This window comes from Amphiura filiformis, chromosome 1 (genome assembly GCF_039555335.1).
Source record: "Amphiura filiformis chromosome 1, Afil_fr2py, whole genome shotgun sequence".
Lineage (NCBI taxonomy): Eukaryota > Metazoa > Echinodermata > Ophiuroidea > Amphilepidida > Amphiuridae > Amphiura > Amphiura filiformis.
The window spans coordinates 76,126,745-76,143,998 of record NC_092628.1 but is presented as its reverse complement, the minus strand read 5'-3'; the positions used below and the strand labels follow the sequence as shown (position 1 = coordinate 76,143,998).

The 17,254-nt window shown below is 35.7% G+C and overlaps 1 protein-coding gene across 2 annotated transcripts in view; it reads left to right on the top strand.

The window, feature by feature from the left end:
• Positions 1–16,885, top strand: part of LOC140153447 (uncharacterized) — a 62,073-nt gene extending 45,188 nt beyond the window's left edge. Inside the window, exons 1-3 of one of the 2 annotated variants that reach the window (XM_072176213.1) lie at positions 6,505–6,642; positions 7,337–7,429; positions 8,767–16,885. In XM_072176213.1, coding sequence (XP_072032314.1) covers positions 8,871–10,073 — 1,203 coding nt within the window. In that variant the 5' untranslated portion in view covers positions 6,505–6,642; positions 7,337–7,429; positions 8,767–8,870 and the 3' untranslated portion in view covers positions 10,074–16,885. Of the gene's footprint in view, positions 1–6,504; positions 6,643–7,336; positions 7,430–8,766 lie in introns of those variants that run through there. The other variant, XM_072176207.1, reaches the window with a different exon arrangement.
• Positions 16,886–17,254: the final 369 nt, after the last annotated feature.

Below are 17,254 nucleotides of genomic sequence, written 5' to 3'. Positions count from 1 at the left end.
GCAGTTAACCCAAATTGTCAATTTAGGTATTATGTTAACCAGTGAATGCTCATTTTAAAGATGGCTTTATCAGCTATGGTGTCATGTGCAGAATTCCTTGAAAATTATCTAGGAAGTAGTGTGTATTGATAAGAAAACCATAATTTGGCAAGATTTTATTTTTTCAAAAAAAGTGTAGTGTTTTTTTTTTTGACTTGCGCATTATTTGTCATTTCAAAGCCCATAAATAAGGTACACTACAGTGTTTCTAACATGAATTCCTAAAATAAAAAATGGAAAAAATTCATTTGTTCTGCACTAATATAAGTCAATCCAAACACAGCTTTATAATGTTGTTGTAATCATTATGATTTAATGTAGTGTAAACTATTGTCTGCATTATCCCAAATGACTTTGCTGTTAAACGTTTTTGTGGATTTCTTTTTGGGTGATATACAAAGGAAACAGACATCAAGCTGTTGTAATTCTATTGTGCTTCAGAAATTTAAAAGCCGACCAGAATTATCAAGACCATTAAGTAATGCATTTTGCATCATTTACATTAATGCCAGGGAGAAGAAAATATGCCCAGTAGACGTTTTTCTTCCTTTTAGGCCTGTGTAATGATAATTATAATTCTGTGTGTCTACTGAAATGCTCTGTAAAGGATAATGGCCTGCACTTGAATTATGAATTCTAGCAGAATGAATCAAAGGGTAACATTTTGATGCATACAGTGACTTACAAAACATACAAGAATAAAGCTGAATAGCAGTCAAGTTATAATCGATAAGGCGTTCGACTATGGTGCAAGAGGTTGCGGGTTCGAACCCTGGCAGTGCCTGGTACGCTCTTGTGGAAAAATTGAGTTAGCTTGAAATTCCCTGGTCTGGACAAGGAACTTACTGCTAATTTGTCTCGTTGTAACCCGTACGGAACTCGGGGAGCTGATCCTAGTTGCGAAGGTTATTTGTGGAATGTCTAGGGTGTGCGCTCTTGAAGCAGCCAAGTCCTTGAATTGAATTGTTGTTTAATGGAATGATGTGAGGCCGTAGTGGTCAGCGACAACCTGCAAAGTGTGCTGAGGCTTGTGGATCAACGTCTAGGCGTTGCGCCTGTGCGTAGCGCACTATAAATCACTGCGCTTTTTTTCTTTTCTTTTTTAGTTGACCATATACATGTTGGATATTTGTTGGTAACCTTAAGCTTAACTCTACCCATTATCTAACTCAAAATACAACTACATACAAATTTGTGTTAATATTTATTTCCATAGAAGAGGAGAAAAGATACAAAATGTATGACTTAAAAAAGGTGCAAAAACTGCAAATTTGTGTGTATCAATTTATTGATATAATGTCACAAATTGTCCAGCCAATAGGCAAATATTCATAAAAGTATTGTGTGCTATCTTTGAGTCACTTGGTCCTGCTGAGCCTCGAACCCACCTAGTTTTCCTGTGGTAAAAGGCGATCACGCTAGTGCATACATAGACCAAAAGAGGACTTCCCTGTCAGGTCTACATGTGTGACACTAACACGCTTATACCTTGGTGACAATAATATTAATTATGAGAATAGGATTAGAATAATGAATGCTTATGTGTAAAATTAGGTTTGGTTCTGGTTAGGGTTTAAGATTGGGCTAGGTTTATGTTTATGGGGCAACATTACTATAATTGAAGACCGAATTAAAAAGACTTGTTTGCGTCTGACATCAGGGCAAAGGCACGGTGTGATTGGTTGCTGACTTGCGCAGTACAGCATTTTTGGTCAGGTTGACAGCACATCATTTGCAAACTAGTCTGTTTAATTTGGTCTTCAATTATATACATTTGACAAGCAAACAACATTCCAGAGATTGTTAATTACAAATAGTATGGACTGACTGCTAAGTTATGGCTTCAGAATTTGAATATGGGGATTCCAATTTGATTACATGTAGTTCAATTTCAATTAAATCATACTAGAATATAAATACACAATCAAATTGATTGAAAAGAATCATACAGCTTTTAAAAGTGATAGCTAAACTTTTATCCAAAACAAGATCAAATTTGCAAAAAGAGCAAACATCATTAGGCAGAAGAAAGTAAAATACCATATTTTTCATAAAATGCTACAATTTTGCTGACAAAATAGTTGTGTAAACCATTGAATAGATAAGAGTATTGTACTCTTCTCACTTGGATTGTTCCGGTATTTTGGTAAATAAGAATAGACACAATGGTACAAACGAACTTGCAGTCAATAGATATATTCAATAGGTTCTATTCAAGGAATGGGTGTGGTGGAACGTGAACTTGGGTTCAGATTGGTAGACCTTTTTGGCTTTGCATTCATTCATTTATTCATTTCATTCAGCTGCGAAGCAGGCGACTACAAAGTTTCCACGGTGTACTACGATTTGAAGCCAAAGAGGTAAATGGAATCTGGAGTAAAAAGTTGTCAAAGTCCCCCTAGCAGTTTTTGTACATAAGACAAGTAGGATGTTCCTTGCTTTCTTGTTTGTCTTTTAATTACCATGCATGGGGTGTAGAGAGCATATCTTCGGCAGAGTTTGTCTTATTGGCAAATGAAAGACAATTATGTTCTTGTGATATTTTCAGGGATGTGAGAGACCAGATATTTATCTGTTTCCAGATTTTTTTTTTCAACTTCCAGATATTTTTCTACACTTGTTGTGTACAAAAGTATGTATGGTTTAAATAATTTCAGATTTTTAAAGCTAAAAACAGATATTTGTTTCAAAGACACTCTCAGGCCTGGATATTTTACTTTTTGATATATCTTGTGGATTGTGCACTACCTAAAGCAATTAAACAAGAAGTAACTGGTATCATTGAATTATTTGTTTGTGCTTTCTTGTTTAATTGCTTTAGGTAAGTGTGCACAATCCACAAGATGTATCAAAAAGTTGAATGGTAAAATATCACAAAGAGGCATGACAATTCAAATTGGTTGACATTGTACTGTGCAAGAAAACCATAGGCAGAGATTATTATACTACATAGCAGGATATATTTTTGTGGATGATATTTTTTTTTTCATTTTGTATGTTAGAGATTTGAGCATTTTGATGGCTTCTTAATTTGACTAGTTTCTCTCATTGACTGTGGTATGCACATGTACTTGATTATTTATTATTGGTTGCCCATTGATATTGTATCATCATATTATGTAACAATTGGGATATTTATATATACAACTTTAATATTTCCCACACATAACTGTATTTTTCCATCTCGAATATGATTTCCAAAACCTCTTTCTAAGCTTCTGTGATGAGAATATGACAGAGGATGGGTATTGAACTGAAGAACTGTTTGTCTCCTTCTGACTCATTAGCTCAGGTGGTAGAGCATTGATCTGGTGATCTGAAGGTCCCAGGTTCAAATCCTGGATGGTCATATCAACAAATTCTTTGACTGGCTGTCGTATATGTACAAATTATGTATGTAGAGACTTGTGTTAAAACCCATAGTCTTGTATATCATCTCAGGTATGTACTAGTAGTCTCCAAAATATCCGTTCAGATTGGCAGATGAGGCTGCTGCCATTTCTTCATGAAAGTGCTGAGGCACAATATAATTTTCTACCTCTAGTCTTATTTCCTTTCCATCTTGCTGTCAATTATCTGACCTTCTTGAAGCCACAAGTGTACCCAACTTCATCTTGATGGTTTATGATCAAATAATTAACATAAACTTGTAGAAATATATTTCATGTAGATTCAATATTTTCCTGTTTTTGCCCCTGAATCTTTTACTTTAAATGCTTTTTTCTCACATTGTGAAAATGTCAAGACTTACATGATAACAGTTACACCAGGGCCATGACACTTGTATTCAATCCCTGTATAAAAAGTCAAATCACTTCCTCGCTATTTGGGGAGTTTTTAGCCTAAAATGTACTCATCTGTGCAGACAGCAATGCTTGCACATTGCTTCAATAGTGAAACTGACTTACTCTTAATTTTATTTGATTGACAGTTGCAAGGCTTGATTATACTTAGTTCCAGATCTTTGATTACAGATTACAGTTGTAACCCAATTATGCCCTACAATACTCAGTCTTGATCCAAGTCTAGCATTGTCTACCCTTCTGATGTTGGAGATATGCCCCTGACTTCATTTTCGCAAAGGAGTGGCTTGTCCTATACATGTAGTATGTTTTTACTCCAGAATCCTTAGTGAAACATCTTGCATGTGTACTTTGGAAGAGAAGAGAAACAATTTTGATTCTGATAGGTTAAAAGGGCACAAATCACTATTTTCTTAAACAACTTGACAGTTGATACTGCACGACCTACTGAACTAAGAGTATTTTTTGTCATGAAAGTAAATTCCTCGGAACTGCTAAAAGATACATACATCCCAATGTACTTAACTGCAATATTATTTTACTGCTTGATTCATGCATTGACTATACCTACAAACAACATTATGTTAATGTCGAATCTAACTAATGTCTCTAATATTTTTAAATATGGTCAAGCTATTAATGTAAATGGCTAACACTGAACTTCGTCATCGTTTTTTCTACCAAAACATACATACACACACCCCATCCCTACCCACACCCACCCCTACCCACACCCAACCCTACATACCTACATGTACCCACCTACATGCAAAATGCTTATTTATAGCACTGCTATGTAAAGAACACAGTGGTAGCTAACAGAACTAGAATAAAACAAGAAAATGAAAAGATAAAAAAATATGGCATGCATAAGGAAAACAAGAAATACTTTGGAAACAAACCAAAAGATTGATGATGTCCTGTCAATGAAAGTCCTTTTGACCTCCTCCCTCCCTCCCTGCAACGTAAGTGTGAATTGTTGAAAATTTAATGAAAGATCAACTTTGATTGATATTTTAACCCCCTAATGAAAGGACTTATTTATAGAATGTTAGCGAACTTGTGGTTTGTTGCAGGGGTAGCATTAAGGACCGAAAGTCGCCGGTTGTTTTCCCATGTTTTTCACTCCCGAGCTTGCAGAAAATCCAAATACATGGGGTGAAAATTAAATCTCGGGGTGAAAAATATTTTGCAGTGTAGTCAGGGGTAGGAGTAAGGTCCAAAAATAGAGGGTCAGAGTTCACCCCCGAGCTTGCACATATTCCCAATATAGAGGGTGAAAAATTAACATTTTTTAAATTTAGGGGTCATTCACCCCCGATCTGGGGTTAACGCTACCCCTGGTTTGTTGCATTAGGCAGGACTAAATTGTGTTTTCAAATAACTCTTTAAAGCAGATAATGTGAGAGACTCTTTGATGTCCACTGCTAGATCATTCCAGATTTCATCATTGCACATTCTAGAAGGAAAATGTCCTCTTTTCACCAGATTTAAGGTTCTAATGGTGTTCAGCATAAACATGATTAAAAAGATACAAAGCCTATAAATCACAACAGTTGCAGGGTAAACAAATTTGTGACTTTGCTTTGTTATATATATATTGTTTACGGTCAACAATAGAAAGAGTGGGCGAGGCGCGTCATCAGATAGAGCAAGTAATTCCCCATTGGCACTAACCATGCCACCACCTGGATGATATGATTATGGTCTTGTTATTGTGAGACATGATCATGGTGATTATACGTTTCCTGTTAAGTTAAGATTTAAAAAAATTAATGTTATATTTCGAGCTTACACTGAAAACAATAGGAAACAAAAGAATTATAATACTTTCTTTGCCAATATCTCAAAATCAATGTAAGTGACATCCGACTCATTTCCCTTGATCGTGTCACATATGAAAACATAAGGAGCAGACCTGAAACTTTTCCTCTTTTTAGCTGATTTCCTCTTTTGTATTTTTGAAATTCACGCATTATTTGTTATTTTCCTCTTTTTTTAAAAGCATTTCCCTCTTTTTTCACAAATAGTCAGTTTCAGGTCTGAAGGAGTATTTCAAACTGCGTTACCTGAATGGGGTGACTCCATTTGAAATCTACACTCCCTGTGTGGGAGATTAAGGTCATGTCTTCCATAGGGGTTTACCCGGTTTATGGATTTCAACTGGGATAGCCCATTGCTAAAAACAAAAACTTCTTTTGGCTATATCTCCCCCGGGATATCTCCGAATCGGTTCAAGCGACAAATAACTCATTTGATGGTAATCATGTCCCATTTCTAAAATCGTATTGTTAGCATTGTGGGCAATCAGGCAAGAGTTGCATGAGCCTTCAGTCAATAAATGATGCATGACAACTAAAGTTCTGGTTTAGTAGCATTGAAACAGTTCTTATTATCAGGATAACAAAACAAGCGGCATTGTGAGTTTTGGGGTAGAAATATTCCCTGCTGGGTGGTTTGACTATTATATTGTGTTAGTTTCATTCATTGAATTGGAATGCTTTGTCGTGGTAGTCGTCATGGTAATGGAAATGAAAAATATTGTCACTTTTGAAAAGTGGATCCTGTCTATTGTCAAGTCAAGGTTATTTTGTGATGAATTCATTAAATGATATCAATGTGATCTTGTTATTAAATTTGTGCAGAACATGATAAAATGATGATAAATCAAGCAGGAAATTGCAAACTGGGAGATGCATGTGTAAACCTTGCCTGTGTGGTGATGTGGACAATAATGGATTAATGCTAATTTATAAACTCATTAATATTCATGATTTGAAGAACCAACAGGAATTACAATGTATGCAGTTGCAGCTATATTTATTTTCACAGATAATGATGACGCTATTTGGTTACTAATGATGAATATTTTGGCCATTAATGATGAGTATTTTGGCCATTAATGATGAATATTTTGGCCGTTGATATTCAATTATGTGTAATGATGACTGAGGTTAATGACTAGATGGGATTTTCATGCTGACCATTATCAAGACATTTGCAGATGTTTTTCCATCACAATTCAGTCCCTCTTCAGAGTCGTACATTTGTTCCGGAAGATTGATATTTGTCATTTGAACTACAACAAAATCATACCCATACCATTTTTCACCCTGATGGCGGTTCTGGGGAATTCAGGAATCTGACGTCAGTGCCCATTGCATTGGGAGCAGCTTCAGCTTGTTTAATAGCATTCACTGAAAGTGCTGGCGTACACACGCACACGCTCAGAGGCACCACATAAATGCGCGCATGAAACAGCTGCCTCAACGCATTGATGTCACTGCCACATCGGGGCGGAATGGTATACTGTAAAAGATACAACATCTGAGGTGCAGTGTTTTGATGGATAACAAAAATACAGACAGGTCCGATTCTTCTATTACAGAAGTGTTTATATGACCTTTTGTTTGGTTGAATTGTCTGTAAGTATTTCTATTTCATACTTGATTGATTATTTAGCATTTGGTCTTTTTTCTTTGTTTTCATTGCAGAAAACACATCACCAGTTGCTAAAAGGACACGTCACAAGAAAGCATTCAATTCAGCTTCAGACTCAGGACCTGAAGATGACAAGATCAAAGATGGTATGTTTGTGTGCCGGGCCGAAGGATAGCAGCATGATGGCTATTCCAGTTGAAAATCATACACCCCTATATGGAAGATAATGACCTTAATCTCCCACACAGGCGGCATATATTTCAAATGAAGTCACCCATTTAGGTAACCTCATTTAAAATTCACAGGTCCTGTGTGGAAGGTTATTAAAGGACATTTCTTCCATAGGAGGTGTATGGATTTCAACTGGAATAGCCCAGTTATAGTGTGTTTGTAATTAATTTGGCAATACATGGATCCTAGGTTTCTCTACCGGAATTAAGTCAGTTTGTACCGAAATTCCTTCCCACAAGGTATTGCATAACAGTAGATACAGCTCACAAGTTAATCTGTCTCCTTTGTTACGCTATACACATATTACATATGTGACATGATCAAGGGGAATGAGTTACATGTCGACCTCGGTCGAAAATGAGTTTTACATCTATTTATAACTTGACATTTAGAGCTTTCAGAAACTGAAAACCCCATGTTCATACAACTTTTCTTAGCGAATTTTACGTCAATTTATCAATAGCTGAAAACAATATAATACAAAAGAATTTTAACCCTTTCTTTGGCAATATCTCAAAATCAATATTAGCGACATCCGACTCATTTCCCTTGATCGTGTCACATATTATATTGTGGAAAGTAATTTCGGTCAAAGGGACTTCTGGTGGAGAAACAGCGAAGTTGAACAAGAAGAAAAGTTTGGGAAAAAGAGAGGGCAAATTAAAACATTTAAGAAATCCAATAACTGTTATATCACACCTGGGACCTAACTTCAAACAATTTCCTTGCTGATTACCACCATATGACTACAACACCAATCTGACGAAGACCTGGTGAGCAGGTCATAATTATAATTCAGGTTTATTGTTACTTAAAAATACTAGATGAATCCAAACAGCTATAATCTAGTGATTTCCTTCTATATCTTACACACATAAAGAGCTAGAATTATATTTTGTTCTGAACACAGTTTGATTTAATTTAGTTAATGAAATGGTATTTCTTGGTTCATAACATCTGAGATGCTAGTCTTCTGGAAATTTGCCATAAAAGAAAACAAATCTGGACATGTAATTTTTTCCCTTTCTGGAATTGGGTTTGGATTTGAAATGTTCAGTATAAAAAGAGCAAATTATTTCTATAAAGGATACACCTCTAACCTCTGTTGTAGCCGCAGTTTTACACTTCTATTTTTTCAAAATTTCTACAGTTCATAAATTGTACAGGAAAATTAGATAAGCCCCAGTGATATGGAAATAGTGCATAAATTTGTTTAACTCACTTTCATGGTTTTGTTTTCCAATCTTTTTAGATGCCTTAACAAAATTGAAGGAAGAAAACACAAAACTTCTAGCAGAACTTGATGCCACCAAAATACAATATCACCAAACCAAAGAAGAGAATCAGAAGAATCACATGCTTGAGAAGGAATTAAATGACGCCCATAGCAAGATAGAGACCATCATGAATGATGCCCATAACAAGATTGTGAGTTTGGAGACTGAGCTAGACAACATGGCAACTTTTAGGGCTGAAAGTGCTCATCGTCATGCCATGCAAGAGGAGTTGAATGAAGCTTGTGTCAAGATTGACAAGCTTAGAGCAGAAAATGTGTGTCTCTGCGAGGATCTTGAAAAACTACGCAAAGAAAATCATGTGTCTGAAAGAATGGGACTCATGAAAGCACTCACACATGCATGTGCAGAGTTGGATAAGGCTAGACTACAGATTGCAGATATGGAATCTTCAAAATCACCGGCTGTAACAGAGACTGACGAAGAAATGGAAGCATTGAAAGAGAAAATCAAGACGCTGGAGGTTGAAAATGCGCAAAGAAATGGGCTGTATACGGCTTTGACGCATGCATGCGCAGAGCTTGATAGGTCTCGCGGGGAGAATGCTAAACTCTCGTCTCAAATTACATCCTTGAAAAAGGGTGGTTATCAAAATGGTGCTGATGATCCGCTTGATTTGTCAAACAAATCTCGTGCTACTCCGACTCCTAATGAGGTGCAAGAATATCATGAAGAGATTAATAGGTTACGAACGGAGATTGTACAGTTAAGAGCAGCGCCACCTATGATGGTTACCGTGGCAGCTACACCATCACCCGGGTCATCCTCAGATTATCATCAGCATGCAGAAATGAATCATTTGCAGAAAGAAGTTGCAGAGTTGAAAGACTACAGGGATGAAGCGGAGAAAATGAAAGTAGAAATTCTTGAATTACAGAAGGAGAATCAGAAAATGGCGGGTCTTCAAGTGGCACTGTCACACGCATGTACTGAAGTTGATAAACTTCGTGATCAAGTCTCGCAAGAAAAGACATTCTCTTCAGCAATGTGTGCTCAAATAAATCGGCAAAGAGAGCTGGAAAGAGATTTGACAGAAGCTAAAGGGCAGCTTGATGAACTGCGAATGGAAAGTAACTTGAGACAGTCTCTTGAAAAGCAGCTCAAAGAAGCCTTTGCAGAAATTGACAAGCTGAGATCAGAAAACGCAGAAAAGAACCGACTGGAGCTTGGTTTGATTGCAGCCAATACACAAGTGAATAATCTTAAGCGTGATCTTATGCAAGGTGCTGTTATGAAAGGAGAAAAGGAAACTAGTGAAGATTGATCAAATAAAGTAGGGATAAAGTAAACCTGATATGTACCTAAATTGCATTATCATTTTAGCTGATCACTGTTGTATGTAAGAAACATTATTTTGTGATATTTTTTGTGAAAAAACAATTTAAATGAAACAAATCATTTTAAAATAAGTTAACTTAAAGTTATTTTTTATTTCTTCTGTGGTCTGGGCTGTGCATATCGCATACATAAGCGTTAACACACAGGCGATAAACAATCACATTGATTGGCTGATCAACAGTCTTAACAACAAGACGGTTGATCCCGAAGGGGAGGAGACCTTGTCGCTTATTCAGCAGCATGTACCTGGACCACGGAAGAATTAAAAAATTAATTTCTTTGGAAACATACTTTAGTCTATTTGCATTTGGCTTCCTAAAGGCAGTGACATTAGTGTATACTCCGGTTGGTGGCAGTATTAAATCACACAGACTGACATGTTTGCATGTGCATCTGTACACGCACAAGTTACTGCGGCAAAGTACTGATGTCAGGGCATCGAGGAAGCCAAATGGATTATAATAGTTTAACTGGAATGGGGTCAAGAATATTATAAATTACAAAAGGCTTATAGCTAAAATTTGGCTACATATTTTGTTTTACAAAACCATTTAATTTATATTCAGAGTGTAAGCAAATTTAGTACAGCACAGCATTTTGGGAATTTTTAAGCATAACGTTGAGCCAAACAAGCTTATAGAGTCAGGGTTTAAAGTATATGTACGCATACAAATGGGACCAATGGGAATACAAGTCTCATTGAGATGCTCAAGTTTTAGTAAGTGCGATAAGTAAAGTGTAAATTTGGACACTGCATGAAATATATAGAGTAATGATCTATTACAGGAAGATGTATGTGACATGATCAAGGGGAATGAGTCACATGTCGACCCTGATCAAAAATGAGTTTTACACATGTTTCTAAAGAGGACATTTAGAGCTTTCAGAAACTGAAAACCCCATGTTGATAGGACTTTTCTTTGTGAAGTTACGTCAATCTATCAATTGCTGAAAACAATATAAAACAAAAGAATTTTAACACTTTCTTTGCCAATATCTCAAAATCAATATTAGCGACATCCGACTCATTTCCCTTGATCGTGTCACGTATGTGTAATGACATTGTGCTTGTGAATGCACAGCTAATGACACAAGATTACAACTTATACCAATGTGTGTGCAACAATGGTATGTATGCTATAGAAGCCTATAAACTCAGCTTGACAGCTTTTGATCCATATGTTTTGAGGTATCTTTGGGTTGTAGTTTTTTAAACAAGCTTCTCAAGTGACTTTTATATCCCTTGTCAGATAATTACATGTGTATATCAAAGGATATTGATAATTTTATGTAGCAGGTTCAACAGTTATTATTGTAAGTTCAATCAGACCGTGATTGCATTTTTTTATTTGCATAGCAGCTGAAGTAGCACCATTTTACAAACACCGTCATTCCAACTTCCATCCCAACATTCTAGTACAAGTATGCAGTGTTGTTGCTGTTATCGGTTGGCTTGCCACATTAAGTTATCAATACACCCAGCTAGAGGTAGTATCATCGATTTGACGATTCTCAACTTGGTTATTTGATATAAAAATGTTGGACAGCAATTGTGCCAGGGTGAGCAAGTACAAGAATATTAAAGCAATGTTAATTGTAAATTAAAGTACAGAATCAAGTGGGTTTGTTGGTGCCTGATATCATCAAGGAAGTGCATCTATTGTACAATGTATGTAAGGTGTTCATTCATCACATTTAGTAATTTTGTGAAAGGCATTGTTTGTTTCATATATTTTGATTTTTTGTTTCTTTATTGGTGTTGATGCCTTTGTTTTACTGAGAGATGAATAACAGCATATAATATGACCAATATTTTGTAGAAGGAAGACGTTTCTCTGCTTCAATGGCTGTACCTGGCAAATGACCTGCATGTATCCAAAGAATTATCTTTGCTACAGTAACTCAGTAAAGAAAATGGCAGTTAGCTACAGTGATAATAGTAGTACAATGCTTTGATGTGTGAAATTGTATTTTTATGATGGTAAATAAGTACGGAGTCTGAGCTCACATGGAATTACTTTTTGTTTGTTTAGGCTTCATTGATTATTGCATTTTGGCAAGGTTGATTTGACATGTAACAGTTTGTGATGTCTCTATTAAGGTCAGTTCAACAATGCAGATTAAAAATTTTTTGGATTTTGGTATTAAAAAAAGGAAATCTCAAATCTGATTAGTGAGACTGTTATGTATATTTGTTTAGAGGTCACATATTGTGTCTTGATGTTGATGATATACAGCTAATAAACTTGAGATGTTAGTGTAAGAAGTATGCAATAGCTCTCAGATGTCATTTTTTTAAATTTGTACAATTATAGATCACAAAAATGGTCAAATGTCTATAGAGCAGCTATTGCCTTCTTGGACTATCCTCTCAACATGTAGAATCATCAGTGAATCTTCATCCCACCAATTTGATACATAAGCTTTGTTACAATGAATATATTTGCTAATCTCAGTATGTGCTAAATACCAAGTGTTTTACATAACAATGATTGTTTACAATCAGCATTACATGTCTTTAGTAATTTATACTTTTAGCAACAGAATGAGCAACATATTAACTTGCAGAATAATGAGGGTGTACTATAAATTTAAGAATCTGTAATCCAGATCATCAAAGACATGAATATTCAATTTTATATGATGAAACAAGTTTTCAGCATTGACATGTTTGGTTGCATGTGTGTTGAAAAGTTGTAAATTTTCTTTGGTGGTGATTGGCCAGCAGCATGTGTAAGATTAGATTGGGGGCCACTCATATTTCATAGTCATTTTACAGGTTCAGCTGAGGTATTATTCAAAATACAGCATAAATTAACTTGTTTAGGATGTGACTTCACACAAGAGGAAAATACTTGTGGTACATTTTTTTAGTTTGTTCCAACCAGATTATCTTAAGATAGTGTTAGCAAGTTTCTTGGCTATTTGATTTTGAAAAGTGATGGAACACTATTCCACATGGTACTGTGATGCCTATGATTAAAGACAGAGATAAAAAGAATTTATCGCGTCTGACGTCATCTGTCAATCAAACTCGAGCACGGCTTGTTTACAAGTGTCATGATGATGACTTGCTGAACGCGGAGGTATAACCAGGGCTGTCAACTCTCACGCATTGACCGTGAGTCTCACGCATTGGGTCACTTTCTCACGGTCTCACGCCAAGGTAGTATAATCTCACGCCTAGGTAGTAAATCTCACGCAAAAAAACTGGAAATGAGTAAAATCTCACGCATCGTCATGAATAATTTGCTGCTCCTACCCCCCGCTTTTCACATTCTCGAGCGCCGTGGCTTAAATAATCATGGTACAAAATGAACATTGGAGTCGGCAAATCCCGGTACGCCTCTGTCTCACGCCAAGCAATTCCAAAAGATGACAGCCCTGGGTATAACCGGGCGCCTTATTGTTAATTTTGCACCTTCAAACATGCAAACCATCTCAAAAGTTGGGTCTTTATAGTAGGAAACTTTCTTTCGCGAAGGCACCATGTCAACAATGCCTAGAAAAGCTGGTTTTTGCCTTGTAAAAGTATGTAATTTTTTCGCCATTTGCTGCTATTCCTTTTCTCCGATCAGCACCAGATAGATTGGTCTTCCTTTTACGCGCTATTAATGTGTGTAAATCAATCAAGGATCGTAATTGACAGTGACATCAGACGCGATAAATTCTTTTTATCTCTGTCTTTAATTATAACAGGTAACAGTCAAAGTTTATTTGGAGGTCTATATGTGACCTGCTCCCACAAAATGAGTGTTAAGTCACAAGTTGGGAGTTACCAGACGTTCTAACTGTTGAGTTGATGTTCTTTGCTTGAAAATACCTGTATTGGCAGGGGTATGTCCTTTTTGTGAATGGAGAGAGAATTGAATAGAGTACAGCATATTATATCCTCAACATTGACTATACAGGTGTCTTCAAACAAAGAACAGCGACTCAACAATTGGAACGTCTCATAACTTGCAACTTACCGCTCATTTTGTGGGAGCAAGCCACATATCCCTTACTTGCAGCATGCAACTTTCAAGATGCATGTTAATTGTTGTACATTGTACAATCTATAAAATGTTTCTATAATGAATGCAGTGAATCACAGTCGGATATACTATGATATACACCCTATGGTGCAGCTTATTACATGATTATGTCTGAGGATTTCAGGAGATACACATTTCATGTATTATATTACTGTTTCATGAATCATGACGACCATACAGAGATTTCACAGTAAATGTGTTACATTAGCACATAGCATTCAAACCTGTAAATTATAATCTTGTACATGATTATAAGGTTACTACAAAATGTATGTTTACATGTATATATTTATTTATGTTTTTAATGTTACAAGTAATGAAAAAACGATGCATATATCATGTATATAAAATGTAAAGATATCGACCATTCATGAAGTGTAATTGAGCTTTGGTATTGTAATCAGGGTTAAACCTCTTATTTTACTCAAATGTTGAAACATTTTGTGTCAGTTATGCACATTTTCTTACTCGACCTTTTCACCATTTTCCAGATTTAAAATTTTTTGTATTAGAGTTCATTCTCATGAGTTATGTTACATGAATATTATTTATTAAGCATACATCTGACACTTCTGTATTGTGGTATATATCAGAATTACTAGCATTAAATTTATGTACAAATTGTGTATTTCCCTGTGTCTAAGCATTGTTATAATGCTAGGTTTGTGAAAAATGCTAGGTTTGTGATGCTTGAAGTTATAATGATGTGAAAGGGCCGTCTTTTAAATTAAGAGTACCACAACAGTCAAGGATGAGCAAACCTTATTGATTGACTGAAAAACCAAACATACATCAGTGTGACACAGGTTATTTGGGGATAGTGGGTTACAGGGTGCAGGGGACAGTATCTGAAATGACCTGTCACAATGCATGTCACATGATGAGCAGACAATGTCATGTGACAGAACAGGTTCATATACCGGAGGAAGCTGGTGGTGGCCTATGTCCTTGTTGAGTGAACTGGGGTGGCGTCTGATGTTGATGGCTTCCCTTACACCACGGTTAAACCAGTGCCGTACTGTGTTGCACCTACAATTAGCACCTCTCCTTTAAACATGTCTATTAAAGGGCTTCATTTGGGATATTGACTATATTGTTTTGTTTTTTACTCCTGATTCCAGAAAGACAGCACCATTTTTGTTTTAACTTCAATAGTTTTGCCAGATGAATGTCTTTATTTGGCGGGGGTCAAATCCTGCAGTTGTATTGTTGTTTGTACAAGTATGATAGAACAAACAGACTTGGAGACTTGTACTGTGACCAAATCAGTAAATACAGTTTTATTTTTATGACAAACATGTTTTCTATTCTCTTTTGTAACCAATGATTAAAATAAAACCCATGGCTAAAATTGAGAATAAGTGAAATTTATAACTTGTTGATAGAAAACATACCCAGGGGTTTGCCCTTTTTCCAAAATTAAGTTTCTATTACAAGTTATAATGTACATCAAAAATGTCAGGTTTCTATCCAATGCTTGAGCAAAATTTGATATTCTTTTAAAAGTTTTAAAAAGTTAGTGCTGTTATGTTCTGGAATTGGGATTACGAACTTATGAAAATACAACTCAAGAACCACAACTTGGTTACTTCAGAACACTAGTGATAAAAAATCTATATTCTATTGCACAAATATGACATTTGGTACTTTGAACCTTTGGTAGAAGTGTCACTTACTATATATTTTGATCTTGACAAGTTATGTTAACTATATTTTATCGTTTTGTTGTGAATTATATTTTGCTGTTTTGTTTTCTTGCAAATTTCAATTACAATAATGGTTACTTTCAACGAACATGTATGAAAATACATGGAATCATTTTTAATAAATGATGCTTAATGTAAGATTTTGTATGACTTGGGCTATCTAGAATTTCATTTGTATTTGATGTAACAAGATTCTTCCATTTTATATGGAAGAATACCTATATTTGGCTACACAGATTTTACTTGTAAATGATCAGAAACAGGGTTCAATGCTGCCTTCTAGCAAAATTCTTTTTGGACCTTCCGCTGTCAAAATTTGATCAATTCTACCATCCACTTGGTTAATAGTCTAAAGGGATCATCCATAGGACAAAGCAATGGCAACTATGTTGTAGAAGCACTGGTAAGATCCAGGGAAGGGCTCAGGGGACTTATCTCTCTATTTCAGGATACACTCTGTCTTGTTAATGCTCTGCATGCTAGCCATAGGCTTTTAAGATATTTCCTCAAAATATCAAGAGATATCTTAAGAGCCTCTGAACCAACACCAGGCTTGTTTGTACTCATTTTAATACATGTTTCATGCAGATTCTAAATATAATCATGAAAATGGACAATTCTGAAATTTTTAATTAAACTTGTGGTCTGCAGTCGACACCTGTGTGGAGAGTGTTAACTACTAGCAGTTACTACCCTTTGTTGTTTTGAAGCAAACTGCATCAAAATATTTGCCTTGAGACTGTATCTTATAAGGACAAATTTCAACATAACAATAGTTTTAAAATTAGTTGACAATCCTAAAGAGCTGAGGGGAGAACTATTATTATTATAATTTTTGTGTATACTTGGCATAATTTACTTGTAACAGAAACGTGTTATCAGAACGTACATGAAAAACAGCAAATGTATTTATTGTTAGTGTTAATATTATCCTATTTGTTCTCTGTAATGATTTTGTGTTGTATGAATAGCAAAATATATTTATTTGACCTGGATTTTGTTGTGACAGTCTTATTTTCTTTCTGTCTGTACATATTACGACATTTTTTTAGGACGTGCAGAGTTTTAGTTTTGAAGCTAGATGTTGTAGCTATTCAAGCCCATGTAAACACCATTCCTGTATTGTCACTTCTGGCAAACTTGCTGCCACTGCCCCCAATCTTCCCTCTGCAGAAGCAGTAAATGTCATGTTAGACCAAGGAATCATGTTCATCTTTTTATACTAGGAATATTATAGGAAGTCCTCATTTTGGGTTGTTAAGAAGGAGGCATTCCTCATGTTAACCCCCTGAGAGCTATCAAAACATGCATGTATATGTGTGTATTTACATTTTGTCGTCTGCTGTAGATATGTAGAAGTCTAT